General features: G+C 48.7%; 1 protein-coding gene across 6 annotated transcripts in view; it reads right to left on the bottom strand.

Annotated features, from left to right (window-relative positions):
• lama5 (laminin, alpha 5) overlaps window positions 1-14,922 on the bottom strand; it is a 463,481-nt gene extending 448,559 nt beyond the window's left edge. For 3 of the 6 annotated variants that reach the window (XM_049753597.2, XM_049753598.2, XM_049753599.2), the window contains exons 1-2: window positions 14,460-14,922; window positions 617-769 (exon numbers count right to left, since the gene is read on the bottom strand). In XM_049753597.2, the coding sequence (XP_049609554.1) occupies window positions 617-769; window positions 14,460-14,726 (420 nt within the window). In that variant the 5' untranslated portion in view covers window positions 14,727-14,922. The remainder of the gene's footprint in view (window positions 1-616; window positions 770-14,459) is intronic. The other 3 variants (XM_049753593.2, XM_049753594.2, XM_049753595.2) reach the window with 1 other exon arrangement.
• Window positions 14,923-15,336: the final 414 nt, after the last annotated feature.

The following is a 15,336-nucleotide window of genomic DNA, read 5'->3' as shown; positions in this document are numbered from 1 at the left end:
TCTGTCTTATCATTTTAGCCTCCCTCCTCCTCCTCTTCCTGGTCTGGAACACTAGTGGAATTTGTAGCAGATTAACATATTAATGAGGCAATGGGAGTAGGGTCAGTCTGAGTTCATGATTTACAAGCTAAATACCGTATTGGCCCGAATATAAGACGAGGTTTTTTTTGCATTGAAAAAAGACTGAAAAAGTGGGGGTCGTCTTACATTCAGGGTCTAGACCAGGGGTGCCCAAGCATTTTCAGCTCGCGAGCTACTTTTGAAGTGACCAAGTCACAAAGATCTACCCACTAAAAAAATAATTTTATATATATATATATATATATATATATATCGATTGGACAAAAATGCGCAAATGAAAAAATGCTTACAAAGGCGTTTTTTGTTTTTTTGCTTGGAACGGATTACATTTTTTCCATTATTTGTAATGAGAAAATATTATTCGGAATTCGAAAGATTCACTTCACGAACAGCCTCCTGGAACGGACCGAGGCTCCACTGTATTGTATAGCTAATATGTACATCAAATACATAGTGTTTCACAAAAACTGAAGTTAAACATTTACCTAAGAATAGAATTAGTTTTTGGCTAATTATGAAACAGAAACCTTAGTACCTGTCCGAGGTCCAGTGTGACGTTGACTTCGTTGAAGTCAGTACTGCGCGACAGTGGCGGGCTCTGCCACCATCGCTCTGTGCCGTCAATGGCGTTTGTGATGGGGTGGGCACGGTCGCTGTCGCCATGACGACAAATGTCACAGTACTGGCCCTGAGGGGGAAAAAAACAGTATAATTAAAAATGAGAATAGAAATTGACATTAATGCTATATAATTTTAAGAGAAAATCATATATTGGGATATATGGAAGTTTCTTCATAATTTTCTGTCACTGTTTTTTGGGGGAACTTTTATGTATCAAAAGTACCATTGGTAAAAGGCAAAGGCCCAATGATCATCTCTGAGGGGCAGTGGGCGATGGGACGAGGCGGTTTAAAAGAAGACGGTTTAAGAGCTAACGCCGCTAACCCAGATGCAGAGGGAATATCGCGAATGCAGTCTCATGTGCTTCACGGAGACGTGGCTGAACGATCTCTTGTCCAACTCACACTCCTCCCTGGATGGATTTCAAGTGGTGTGGGCTGACAGGAGAGCTACGGAGAGCGGTAAGAAGAGAGGAGGGGGAATCGCTGTGTTTGTGAACGATAGATGGTACCATCCCAGACACATCAGTGTTAAGGAGCAACTCTGCTCCAGAGACTTGGAGCCGTTAGTGGTTAGCATGCTGCCGTACTACCTCCGGAGGGAGTATTCACATGTTATTGCTATAACTGTGTGACCAGATTCACACTATCGTTTCTCAGCTTCAAACTCAGCATCCCCAATCCTCCCTCCTCATCTCCGGGGACTTCAATCATGCTTCCCTGTCCTCTTCTCTCCCCACCTTTACGCAATATGTAAATTGCCACACCAGAGACAATAAAACTTTGGACCTGTTGTATGCTAATGTCAAGGATGCATATACCTCATCCCCCTCTCCCCCCACTTGGTCGCTCAGATCACAACCTCGTCCATCTGGTCACAGACTACACCCCAGTGGTGAAACAACGACCACCTGAGAGGAGGTCTGTGATGTTGTGGTCTGAAGAGACTACTGCCAGGCTCAGAGACTGCTTTGAGAATACAGACTGGGAAGCACTTTGTAGCCTCCATGGCAGTGACATGACCCATTGCATTACGGACTACATTAATTTCTGTGTGGAGAACACTGTGCCCTCCAAGTTGGTACAGTGTTTTCCCAACAACAAACCCTGGGTGTCCTCCGAAATAAAGGCTCTGCTTAATGAGAAGAAGAGTGTCTTTAGTTCGGGGGACGTAGAGGAGCTGCGTAGAGTCCAGAAGGAACTCCGGCTGAAGATCAGGAAGGGGAAGGAGAACTACGGGAGGAGACTGGAGAAGCAAATGGAGCTTAACAACGCCAGAAAAATCTGGAGAGGTCTGCAATCCATCTCAGCCCATGGTAAAGGGGTTGATAGGAAACCAACTCGTGGGGACAAGGACTGGGCGTATGAACTCAATCTGTTCTTCAACAGATTTGATTATCCCACCCTCCCCCACCCCACCCCTTTACCCACCCTGCTCCCACTCCTCACCTTTCCCGGCCTGCTCCCCCTCCGCACCTCAGCCTGCCACCTTCAACACTCCAGCCCCCCCGCCAGCACACCAACCCCCTCTCACTCTCCGAAGACACTCTTCACTCTTCGCTCCCCCACCCCAGTCTTCCCACGCACCCCTCTCCTTTACAGATTTTCAGGTGAGGAGTCAACTCAGGAAGATCAAGGGAGGGAAGGCCCCGGGCCCAGACAACATCTGTCCGAGACTGCTCAGGGACTGTGCAGATCAGCTAAGTGGCGTGATCATGTACCTGTTCGACCTGAGCCTGAATAAAGTTCCAGGCCTGTGGAAGACCTCCTGCGTGGTCCCCGTACCGAAGGTGGCGCGCCCCAAGGAGCCTAACCACTTCAGGCCGATTACCTTGACTTCCCACCTGAAGAAGACTATGGAGAGGATCATCCTGGGTCACCTGCGTTCACTGGTGGGAGCACAGCTGGACCCCCTGCAGTTTGCTTATCGGCCTGGTGTTGGGGTGGACGATGCAGTCATTTATTTACTACACAGAACACTGCTTCACCTGGAGGACATCGGGAGCACTGGGAGGATCATGTTCTTCGATTTCTCCAGCGCTTTTAACACCATCCAGCCGTCACTGCTCAGGGTGAAGATGGAGAAGGTGGGAGTGGACCAACACCTGGCTGCATGGACTACAGATTTCCTCACCAACAGGCCACAGTACGTGAGGTTACATCGCTGTGAGTCTGACGTTGTGTTCTGCAGCACAATTGTCCCCCAGGGTACGGTGCTCTCTCCTTTCCTTTTCACCCTGTACACTTCGGACTTCACCCACGACACCACACACTGCCACATCCAGAAGTTCTCCGACGACACAGCCATTGTTGGATATGTTTCTGAGGGGAACGATCTGGAATACAGGACGGTCATCAAGGACTTTGTCAGCTGGTGTGAGCTCAACCAGCTTCAGCTGAACGCCAACAAGACGAAGGAGATGATCGTGAACTTCGGGAGGACAACACCCCACTTCACTCCGGTGAACATCCAGGGATCATACATTGAGGTAGTGGAGAACTACAAATTCCAGGGTGTTCGCCTTAACAACAAACTGGACTAGACTGATCGCATCCACGCCCTGTAAAAGGAGGGCCAGAGTCGCCTCCACCTGCTGAGGAGACTGAGGTCCTTCGGTGTGTGCAGGGCGCTCCTAAGGACCTTCTATGACTCTGTGATGGCCTCAGCCATTCTCTACGCTGTGGTCTGCTGGAGAGGGCGCAGTACGGACCGGGACAGAGGGAGACTGAATGGTCAGGAGAGCTCTGTCCTGGGCTGTCCTCTGGGCTCCATAGAGGTTGTGGGTGAGAGGAGTTGTTAGTTAAGCTGAAATCCATCATGGACAACACCTCTCACCCCCTCCATGACATTGTGCGGTCCGTGAGCAGCTCCTTCAGCAGGAGACTATTACACCCACGGTGTAGGAAGGAGAGGTTCCGTAGGTCCTTCATTCCCACTGCTGTCAGACTGTACAACATGTGCGGCACCTGATCATGTGTTGGTTTCCTTCCGTTTCGTCTTTACTGGTACTCGTGGCACTTGTCTTTGTCCTTGTTTGTCTGTTATTTATCCATTTTTACATTTGGCACTTGTTTCTTGTATTCTTGCACTCTTGTACGCTGCTGTGACAAGAAATTTTCCCCACTGTGGGATAAATAAAGTTCTATCAATCAATCAATCAATCAATCAATCAATACAGCAGAGAATTGGATCAGCTCCTAAAAGCGGAGTCACTCAGTTTTTTTTATTGCATGTGTTAACTATACATAATGCCTGGCTACTGCTGGAGTGATTTGGTGTGTTTTTTTTCACTTTAAATTAGTCCATCCATCCATCCATCTTCTTCCGCTTATCCGGGGTCGGGTCGCGGGGGCAACAGCTTCAGGAGGGACTCCCAGACTTCCCTCTCCCCAGCCACTTCATCCAGCTCATCCCGGGGGATCCCAAGGCGTTCCCAGGCCAGCTGAGAGACATAGTCTCTCCAGCGCGTCCTGGGTCGTCCCCGGGGTCTCCTACCGGTGGGACATGCCCGGAACACCTCCCCAGGGAGGCGTCCAGGAGGCATCCTGATAAGATGCCCGAGCCACCTCATCTGGCTCCTCTCAACGTGGAGGAGTAGCGACTCTACTCCGAGTCTCTCCCGGATGACCGAGCTTCTCACCCTATCTCTAAGGGAGAGCCCGGACATCCTGCGGAGAAAACTCATTTCGGCCGCTTGTATCCGAGATCTCCTTCTTTCGGTCACGACCCATAGCTCGTGACCATAGGTGAGGGTAGGAGCGTAAATCGACCGGTAAATTGAGAGCTTTGCCTTTTGGCTCAGCTCTCTCTTCACCACAACGGACCGGTACAGGGTCCGCATTACTGCCGACGCTGCACCAATCCGCCTGTCGATCTCACGCTCCATCCTCCCCTCACTCGTGAACAAGACTCCAAGATACTTGAACTCCTCCACTTGGGGCAGGATCTCATCCCCGATCCGGAGAGGGCATTCCACCCTTTTCCGATCGAGGACCATGGACTCGGATTTGGAGGTGCTGACCCTCATCCCGACCGCTTCACACTCGGCTGCGAACCGTTCCAGCGAGAGCTGGAGATCACGGCCTGAAGAAGCCAACAGCACCACGTCATCTGCAAAAAGCAGAGACGCGATGCTGAGGTCCCCAAACCGGACCCCCTCAACGCCTCGGCTGCGCCTAGAAATTCTGTCCATAAAAATTATGAACAGAATCGGTGACAAAGGGCAGCCTTGGCGGAGTCCAACCCTCACTGGGAACGAATCCGACTTACTGCCGGAAATGCGGACCAGACTCTGGCATCGGTGATACAGGGACCGAACCGCCCTTATCAGTTGGCTCGGCACCCCGTACTCCCGAAGCACCCTCCACAGAACCTCCCGAGGGACACGGTCGAACGCCTTCTCCAAGTCCACAAAACACATGTGGACTGGTTGGGCAAACTCCCATGCACCCTCGAGGATCCTGCCGAGGGTGTAGAGCTGGTCCACTGTTCCACGGCCAGGACGAAAGCCACACTGCTCCTCCTGAATCCGAGGTTCGACCTCCCGACGGACCCTCCTCTCCAGCACCCCTGAATAGACCTTACCAGGGAGGCTGAGGAGTGTGATTCCCCTGTAATTGGAACACACCCTCCGGTCCCCCTTCTTAAAGAGGGGAACCACCACCCCAGTCTGCCAATCCAGAGGCACTGTCCCCGATGTCCACGCAACGTTGTAGAGGCGTGTCAGCCATGACAGCCCCACAACATCCAGAGCCTTTAAGAACTCTGGGCGGATCTCATCCACCCCCGGGGCCTTGCCACCGAGGAGTTTTTTAACTACCTCAGTGACTTCGACCCCAGAGATTGGAGAATCCGCCTCAGAGTCTCTAGGCCCTGCTTCCTCAATGGAAGGCGTGTAGGTGGAATTGAGGAGGTCTTCGAAGTATTCTCCCCACCGACTCACGACGTCCCGAGTCGAGGTCAGCAGCACGCCATCCCCACTGTAAACAGTGTTGACGTTGCACTGCTTCCCCCTCCCGAGACGCCGGATGGTGGACCAGAATTTCCTCGAAGCCGTCCGAAAGTCATTCTCCATGGCCTCACCGAACTTCTCCCACGCCTGGGTTTTTGCCTCAGCAACCGCCGAAGCCGCGTTCCGCTTGGCCATCCGGTACCTGTCAGCTGCCTCCGGAGTCCCGCAGGCCAAAACGGCCCGATAGGACTCCTTCTTCAGCTTGACGGCATCCCTTACCGCCGGTGTCCACCAGCGGGTTCGGGGGTTGCCGCCACGACAGGCACCAACGACCTTACGGCCACAGCTCCGGTCGGCCGCCTCAACAATGGAGGCGCGGAGCATGGTCCACTCAGACTCAATGTCCCCCGCCTCCCCCGGGACGTGGGAAAAGCTCTGCCGGAGGTGGGAGTTGAAGCTCTTCCTGACAGGAGATTCTGCCAGACGTTCCCAGCAGACCCTCACAGAGCGTTTGGGTCTGCCAGGTCGGACCGGCATCTTCCCCCACCATCGGAGCCAACCCACCACCAGGTGGTGATCAGTTGACAGCTCCGCCCCTCTCTTCACCCGAGTGTCCAAAACATGCGGCCGCAAATCCGATGACACGACTACAAAGTCGATCATCGAACTGCGGCCTAGGGTGTCCTGGTGCCAAGTGCACACATGGACACCCTTATGTTTGAACATGGTGTTCATTATTGAAAATCCGTGTCGAGCACAGAAGTCCAACAATAGAACACCGCTCGGGTTCAGATCAGGGGGGCCGTTCCTCCCAATCACGCCCTTCCAGGTCTCACTGTCATTGCCCACGTGAGCATTGAAGTCACCCAGTAGAACGATAGAGTCCCCAGAAGGAGCGCTCTCCAGCACTTCCTCCAGGGACCCCAAGAAGAGTGGGTACTCTGAGCTGCTGTTTGGTGCATAGACACAAACAACAGTCAGGACCCGTCCCCCCACCCGAAGGCGGAGGGAGGCTACCCTCTCGTTCACCGGAGTGAACCCCAATGTGCAGGCGCCCAGCCGGGGGGCAATAAGTATACCCACACCTGCTCGACGCCTCTCACCGTGGGCAACTCCAGAGTGGAAGAGAGTCCAGCCCCTCTCGAGAGGGCTTGTACCGGAACCCAAACTGTGTGTGGAGGCTAGTCCGACTATATCTAGTTGGAATCTTTCTGCCTCACACACCAGCTCGGGCTCCTTTCCAGCCAGAGAGGTGACATTCCATGTCCCAAGAGCCAGCTTCTGCAGCCGGGGATCAGACCGCCAAGGTCCCCGCCTTTGGCTGCCGCCCAGCTCACATTGCACCCGACCCCTTCGGCCCCTCCCACAGGTGGTGAGCCCATGGGAAGACTTTAAATTAGTGTCACTGAAAAAGTTAAACGCTTGAATTCTTAAAAGTTCAACTAAAAATACTTATGTTTTCTTGTACTTTGATTTTTGGTAGCTCTATGTAGAGCAAATAAAGGAATAATTTGTCATAAATTTTGACAAAATTACATTAGAGCAGTGGCTCTTAACCTGGGTTCGATAGAACCCTAGGTGTTCGGTGAGTCTGTCTCAGGGGTTCGACAGAGCATCCACTGCGGAGGTCCAAACACACCTGATTTATTGTGTAAATTCATGATGACGCATATCTGAACTGGTATCATAAAGGCAACAGCAGAAGTCGCACTGATTTGCAGGTATATAATTTGATTTGAGTTCATGCATTGTGTCGGTTTTGTTCTTTGAACAAGGTGATGTTCATGCACGGCTCATTTTGTGCACCAGTGAAAAAAACATTGGTGTGTTTGAAAAAAATGTGTTGCTTTTTTCACTAAAGAGGGGTTCGGTGAAAGTGCATATGTAACTGGTGGGGTTCGGCACCTCCAACAAGGTTAAGAACCACTGCATTAGAGATTTTTTAAGTAATTTAACTATGCTTAGACAAGAAAATGAAGTATGCTGCTGTACACAATGTAAATTTTAGAAATAAAATGTGTTGATTCTATTTAAAAAAAAGAACGATTGTCCATTCATTTTATTGTCATATTTTTTATTGTTTAATAAATCCTTTGTTTTACTTCTTTGCGATTATTCTGTGGTGGCAAAAAAGGTAATTCTTCATTTATCATGAATGAGCTTATGCACTGTACAGTACTTTGATACAGCTGCAGCTGTTTTTTTTTGTGCTGTAGAAGAAAATAGTGTTGAGAGACAGCTGACTGTGTTCACCACTAGTGTGTGTGTGTGTGTGTGTGTGTGTGTGTGTGTGTGTGTGTGTGTGTGTGTGTGTGTGTGTGTGTGTGTGTGTGTGTGTGCGTGTGTGCGTGTGTGCGTGTGTGTGTGTGTGTGTGTTGTGTCCAACAAAGTGGTGTGAATGTCATGTGAAGTGCTCTGATTTATCTTATTAGCAACATCACTTCTTCAAATCACCCATAGGGGCAGTAAAATCAATATTACGTCACCGCCATCCCCCAGTTAACAGAAACAGCACCCCACTTGGCTGCAATCCTGCTTCCAGGGGACAACACAACCAGCAGAGGAGGCGGGGCGCCAGTTGGGATAATTCCGCCAGACAAGCATGGACGAATACGCTTCAAATGTCCGACACGGGTCAGTTGCCAGGAGGAATGTGAAGAAGAGAGGGGAAGCTCATTGGCCTTCATCATTGACTTGTTATGACGAAGCACAAGCCTTCATCTTTCTAAATGGTATCTACAATAACGCAATAAGTCAATTAATGTTAACATGCTATGATGCTAAGATGCTAAGTCATTAGACAGTATTCAGGAAGTTCATTTTCTAAGCCAATTTCTTCAGTCCAGTTCAGTTCTCATATTTTTTTATGAACTTGTTCATTTCATAGTTCATTCTTCTCTTTCTAAAGTCGGAGGAGTCCTGGAGGAGACAATGAACCCGCTCGTTAATCCATCGACCAGCTCGAGGTTAGGGCAAAGCGTCACGTCGTCAGACCGCGATGGTAAACACTGAACTCGCTTTTGCCACCGAGTATAGGAACTCACATGCAAATAAACTAGGGGTGGAATGGCTTTTGAAACCGAATCAAACGGTTTGGTTCAACTGTATAAATTCCGTTCGTGTGGATTTATTAATGAGGTGCAGCAGTGGAGTAACACTAATAGCCAAGTAATGCTAATGCGTTTCCCTTATATGCTTTGTCTTGTTATGTCATTGTTTTTATGCCAATTGTGTTATTTTATTTTGTTGTATGTATTCGCCACACCTCAAAGATCGGTCAATGAAAATATTGTCTGACATGAATGAATGAATGAATCTTTATTTCGAACATGATTTAAAGAATAAAAACAATAAAAAACAAACAAAAAAAAACAAACAACAAACAATAGATATCACTGTTCAAAAAGGAGTAGGAAGAAGCCTAGGCTTATCATGTCCTACCCCTATCCATCACTTATTATTATTATCCGGTCTTTGGTGCTAAAAAGGTTGGGGACCGCTGTGTTAGGGTTTTCCAGGTTATCTTTATCGTAGGATTATGTTGGAATGTAGACTATAATGATTAACCAATCTTGTGTTGCTCTCACAACGCAGTAAAATAAAGTGGTTGCTTCCTCTGCTTGATTGACCAGCTGCAGAGGAAGCAATCAAAGTTGTTCTGTTTCCCACAACATCGTAAAACACCCCCTGCTCTGATTTGACCAGAGGCAGGGGGTTCACCAAACCTGTCCACTCTCACCCCCACTCTGCTTCTCCTAATAAATATGCCCTTACGGGAGGGAGAGTTTCAGACCTCCATTCGATCATCGCTGCACACACAGCGACGAATGGACTCTCCACCTGCAGGTGTCTAAAAGGACTTACTTGTCTCCCGTGTGGTTCTTGCAAAATAAGTTGGAGTGAGCGAATCTCTAACACGCTGTCTTACAGTATATTAGTTTGGATTATTCTGTGAGAAGTTGTCAGTGCGTCGAGCTTTCTTCCAGGTGGAATGTCTCGTTTTCTTGAGTGCCCAGCCCTGCTTTCTGTTGATACTTTATAAAGACTTTTACTTTTCAAATTTTGTGTCATGTCTGCTTCTGGGTCTATACATGACACAACATAAAGTCACGGTTTTTTTTTTTGAAATAAAACAAATATGTTGAGGTTTAAATATCAAAGTCAAAGTCAGCTTTATTGTCAATTTCTCCACATGCCAAAGACATATAAAGAAACCGAAATTTCGTTCCCCCTTATCCCACGGTGACAAGACATGGCCCACAACAGACAAACAAGTAAACAAGTATAACAACAGCGTGCTGAATAAATAACACAATAAATAAATAGGAGGAGCAAAAAGGAGCAAGTGAGCGTACAGCAGACATTCCAGAAAATAGCGCAACAGTGCCGCACGCTACGCAGAAAGGGGTATCGAGTTCAGGGTCCTAACAGCCTGGAGAAAGAAGCTGTTGGCGAGTCTGGTGGTGCGGGAGCGCAGGCTCCTGTACCTCTTCCCAGAGGGCAGAAGGTCAAACAAAGAGTGAGCCGGGTGACTCACATCTCTCGCAATCGATGTTGCCTTGCGGGCGAGATGGGAAGTGTAAATGTCCTTCAGGGAGGGGAGCGAAGCACCAATAATCTTACCAGCTGTATTCACTATGCGCTGCAGGGCCTTCAAGTTCTGTTCAGTGCAGTTACCACCCCAGACAGCGATGCAACTGGTGAGGACGCTCTCAACGGTGCCACGGTAGAATGTAGACGGGACTGCCTGAGGAGCACATGCACGCCTGAGCTTCCGCAGGAAGTACAGGCGGCGCTGAGCTTTCTTTGCCAGTGACGAGGTGTTTGCGGACCAGGAGAGGTCCTCACTGATGTGCACCCCCAGGAACTTGGTGCAGCTCACCCTCTCCACCACAGCACCATCGATGATCAGCGGCAGGTGTTTTGTGTGACCCTTCCGGAAGTCAACAACGATTTCCTTGGTCTTGTTGACGTTCAGCAGCAATATGACACACATTCAATTACTGGTAACACAAACGCACATGTATAACAAAGATTAACATCCCTATAACTTTATAAATTAAATGTATTGCGCCACGCAATACATTCTTAGTCATGTAAGTTTAAGTTTTGCGGTTTTTCAATGCTATATGCTTCCACGCGTGACCCAGCTTGCTAGCAAACAGCTAGCATAGCGTTCACCAGCCTTAGCTCATCAAACCGCTATTAGCTTGCCCAATGGTGCCATACTGGCACAAGTCATCTGGGCTTGTATAACATAATGCCCATCAAACATAGCAGTAACCAGAACAGCTTGCTGGCCACACTTCTCAACACCATTATGTCACACTACCCGGGTTGAAGTTTTTGTCCAGTACCAAGAAGAGAAGAGAACCATCTCTCTCCCAGCTCGTTCTGAAAAATCAATTTGCCGTCATGGTCAATGATTTTGCTGCTGCCACTACTATGCTCTCATTGTCGGAGAAGTCTGCCACTGGATCTAACCTGGGGCCTATGGTCTCAGGTGCACTTAGGGATACCACACCACCCGCGGCGATGAACCCTTCAGGAAATCCCAGAGTGGGTAGGTCCACCTGTGGTGCAGTCGCCCACTCACCCTTAAGGCTGCTCAGCCACCACACCGCCTCTGACGATGTCATCTCCAGCTGCTACCCAGACTCGACAATACCATTTTAAATGACGGCATCAGAAATCTCCCCGTAGCTATCCCAGTGCTCCTTCTTCACTCTGTCTATCGCCACCAACCATGGACATTCTCAGGCACATTCATTATAAACATGTTATCACTCGCTGCTAACCTAGAGTCAAGGTTATGGACATAGTGAACATCCTGCCTGGCATTCTTGATTCTCTTTCACCATCCATATACCGGCTCATTGTCCACGTGGGGAAAAACAAGACAGTTGAAGCAGACTAAGAAAGACTTCCACACCCTCTTCGCCCAGCTTAAAACTTGCCAAAACTAGTCAGTGTGGATAAGCAGCCTTATATCAACGCTATTCCACTTCATCGAGCGCTTTAGCCTTCATACACTGCTCCCGCACATTTGCCTCCATCTTGATTTTACTTTTATCGACAATTTGAACATATTCTGAAATTGTCGTTCTTTTTACCTGCCGAACAGTGTTCATCCAAATTATCAGGGGAGCTTGATCCTAACTGCTAACATCAGGGATGAGAACGGCAAATGAAAAACAACACTGAAAAGTAGCCAGGGTCTGGGGGCCGAATGCCCCACTGGGGTGGCCGAAGGCCCCCGAGTGGGGGGGGGCACATGCCCCCCCCCACTGGGGGCCGCAGGGGCTGCAGGCCCCCCCAATGGGGGCGGCAGTGGGCCAGGGGCCACAGGCCCCCATTGAGGGCCGCAGGGGGCCAGGGGCCATAGGCCCCTATTGGGGGCCCACAGGCCCCCATTGGGGGCCGTAGGGTCCAGGGGCAACGCCCCGGAGGGAGCCCAGGGGGCAAAGCTCCCTGGAAACTCATGGATTTTGGCAGTATAGCAACCCCAAAACCATTCATTTCATCACTCAATTTCAACAGTTTTGTTAAAAAAATATTCCTTTTTGGTGGGCTACCAAGGTGAATATAATACATCAAAATGGTCTGTCCCCGAACCCACTGGTGGACACCGGCGGTAAGGGATGCTGTCAAGCTGAAGAAGGAGTTCTATCTGGCCGTTTTGGCCTGTGGGACTCCGGAGGCACAGATGGGTACCGGATGGCCAAGCGGAATGCGGCTCCGGCAGTTTCTGAGGCAAAAACCCAGGCGTGGGAGGAGTTTGGCGAGGCCACGGAGAACGACATCCGGATGGCTTTGAGGAAATTCTGGTCCACCATCCGGAGTCTCAGGAGGGGGATGCAGTGCACCGTCAACACTGCTTACAGTGGGGATAGCGTGCTGCTAACCTCGACTCGGGACGTCGTGAGTCGTTGGGGAGAATTGTTTACTTTTTTTTCCTAATGGGAGTGCAAATATACCATATTTTGGGTGCAGCAACTACCTTGATGGGACGGATTAACATGATAAATAAACATGTATTCAAAAATGAGTTACAATAGTAGTTGACACTAAATTAAGTAAGATAAATTGTTTCTCATACAGTATGGCTCACCATTGAGTGCTACTGAATAGCAGAGACAGTACCAAGCCAAGATTGATGGTGATTTACAATGGAGACAAAAGTACTTAAAAAAAAGTGTTAGTGCATCAGATGGCATTAAAACTTTTTCAAAAAGGACTATGATGTCTTGGCCATTTATTTGTCATTTATTTGACAATCTGTACTCAAAAATAATGTAGCTAGCTAATGATCCTACTTAATGTAACCCTGTTACCCCAATTTTAACCCTTTTACCAGATCATTTTATTAAATGGGCGGCTCGGTGGCGCACTGGGTAGCACGTCCGCCTCACAGTTAGGAGGGTGCGGGTTCGATTCCACCTCCGGCCCTCCCTGTGTGGAGTTTGCATGTTCTCCCCGGGCCCGCGTGGGTTTTCTCCGGGCACTCCTGTTTCCTCCCACATTCCAAAAACATGCTTGGTAGGCCGATTGAAGACTCCAAATTGTCCCTAGGTGTGAGTGTGAGTGCGATTGGTTGTCTGTCTCTGTGTGCCCTGCGATTGGCTGGCAACCAGTTCAGGGTGTCCCCCGCCTACTGCCCGATGACGGCTGGGATAGGCTCCAGCACGCCCGCGACCCCCGTGGGGACTAAGCGGTTCAGAAAATGGATGGATGGATGGATTTTATTAAATGAAAATAAACCTAAATTACTTTCTCAGCTCAAACGTTTTCAAGCCAACTTAAAGAGCTTATGCATTCACATAAAAAATGTGTTAGGATAAATATTGTACATTACTGAAATTGGTAAAGTGAAACATGACATTCATGAAAAGTTGGATGAGACAGATATTAAAAGTTAAAATCAAGTCACATGTGAAATCAATTGGTTATTCAGAGACAATGTTACTTTATTTACGTAATGGAAAATGAATTATATTTCAGAAATCAATACTTTTTCAGGTTTCTCATTATTGGTAACAGGGTTGCACTAAGTATTGTAAAAACCCAATAAATCAAGTAATATAAATTGTACAATTGGTCGACATATAAACTGAGCTAATCAAGCCTGTTTATTACCGACTACTGATGAATCTGAAAAGAGAAAGATTATGGGTGGCGGAGCTCATAGTAAAGTGTTTGTCTCCCAACTCAGGTTGTCGGTTCAATCCTCAACCCTGGTGACTATGTCAAAGTGTCCTTGAGCAAGACACTGAACCTTAATTTGCTCCCCGTGGGCCTGGCAGCGCCTTGCATGGCAACAGCCTCATACTGGTGTATGAATGTGTGTGAAAGGGTGAATGTGAGGCATTGTAAAGCATTTTTGTTGATCCTTTTGGAGCTACGTCTGGAAGGAGCTAATGGATGTGAGAAATGCTGTTTAAATACTTTTTTTTCTTTTTCACTTTATAGTGTAGATAAAGCGCTATATAAGCGCAGATTATTTTTTAAAAAATGAAAGCCTTGAATGATCTGTTAGTGATCAGTAATATTTTTGTGTTTCGTTCTCGAGCACAACTTTATCATACCCTGCACTAGGACTGGGCTGCATAGGACTCGTGCTGCATTATAGAACTGCAATAGAGGTGGAGAGAACAATACCCAAACTCTACGAACCACACAACAGACCCGCTGGTCTGGTGGGTCGAATACTGTTAAGTAAATGTTGTTTCTCAACAAAAAACGTGTGAATCGGAGTTAGTCGCCGGCACACGGGAGTCACGTTGTTTATTCCTTTAGTAGGGCTCACCTGGATGGTCTGTCCAGGGTCTCCCGACACCGGTCCACCGACCAGGTTGCAGTAGAGGTCGGGCACGCTCTTTCCAGCCTCGTCTTCCCCGCAGGTGGCAGTGGCAGTGATTTTGGTGCCCCCCGCCAGGTTGAAGTACGGCGGGTGCAGGCTGAAGCCATTTACGCCACCGTCACTTGCGGCCTCTTGTGTGGACACCGGAAGCGACACCACTAGCACCAAGGCCGAAACTAACGGCAGTAAAGCAAGGCGCGTGAGAGGCGCCATCGCCGACACCACCTGTGGTAAAAAAAAAAAAAAAAAAAAAAAAGTTGTGAGCTAAGCAAAGCGCTCAACTTGTTCGTATAGAAAAGTCAGTGGGTCGAGCGAGGAAAAAGCTGAAAATGTAGTCGCGTCTAAGCAGCCAGCGTGCTCCTGCGCGTTACTAAGCGGCAGACGTGAATGTGCGCTTGCTCAGTCCGTGACTAATAAGTGTAGCGAGCACGCTCAAGTGGGCCTCCTACTTGGTCACGTTACTCGCATGCTCGTGCACGCGCAAGGGCGGGGGGGGGGGGGGCTTAATGTAGAGGTCACGTGACCACGGAGAATCAAATTCAATGATGTACACCTTGTATGTGAAGTATCAAAAGTAAACTACTCATGATGCACTGTTGATGCCAGGCAGCTCGGAAGTGCAAGCCATTAACATTTCACAGAAACCGTCACATTACATTAGTATAGTCCATCACCATTAACATCAGTGTAACGAAGACGTGTATAGCAGTGGTCCCCAACCCCCGGACCGCGGAGCGGTACCGGTCTGTGGATCATTTGGTACCGGACTGCACAAGAAAGAATAAATAACTTGCCTTATTTCCATTTCATTTATTAGACTATG

This window comes from Syngnathus scovelli, chromosome 2 (genome assembly GCF_024217435.2).
Source record: "Syngnathus scovelli strain Florida chromosome 2, RoL_Ssco_1.2, whole genome shotgun sequence".
Lineage (NCBI taxonomy): Eukaryota > Metazoa > Chordata > Actinopteri > Syngnathiformes > Syngnathidae > Syngnathus > Syngnathus scovelli.
The sequence above is the reverse complement of the archived record's forward strand: the minus strand, read 5'-3'. Positions and strand labels throughout refer to the sequence as shown.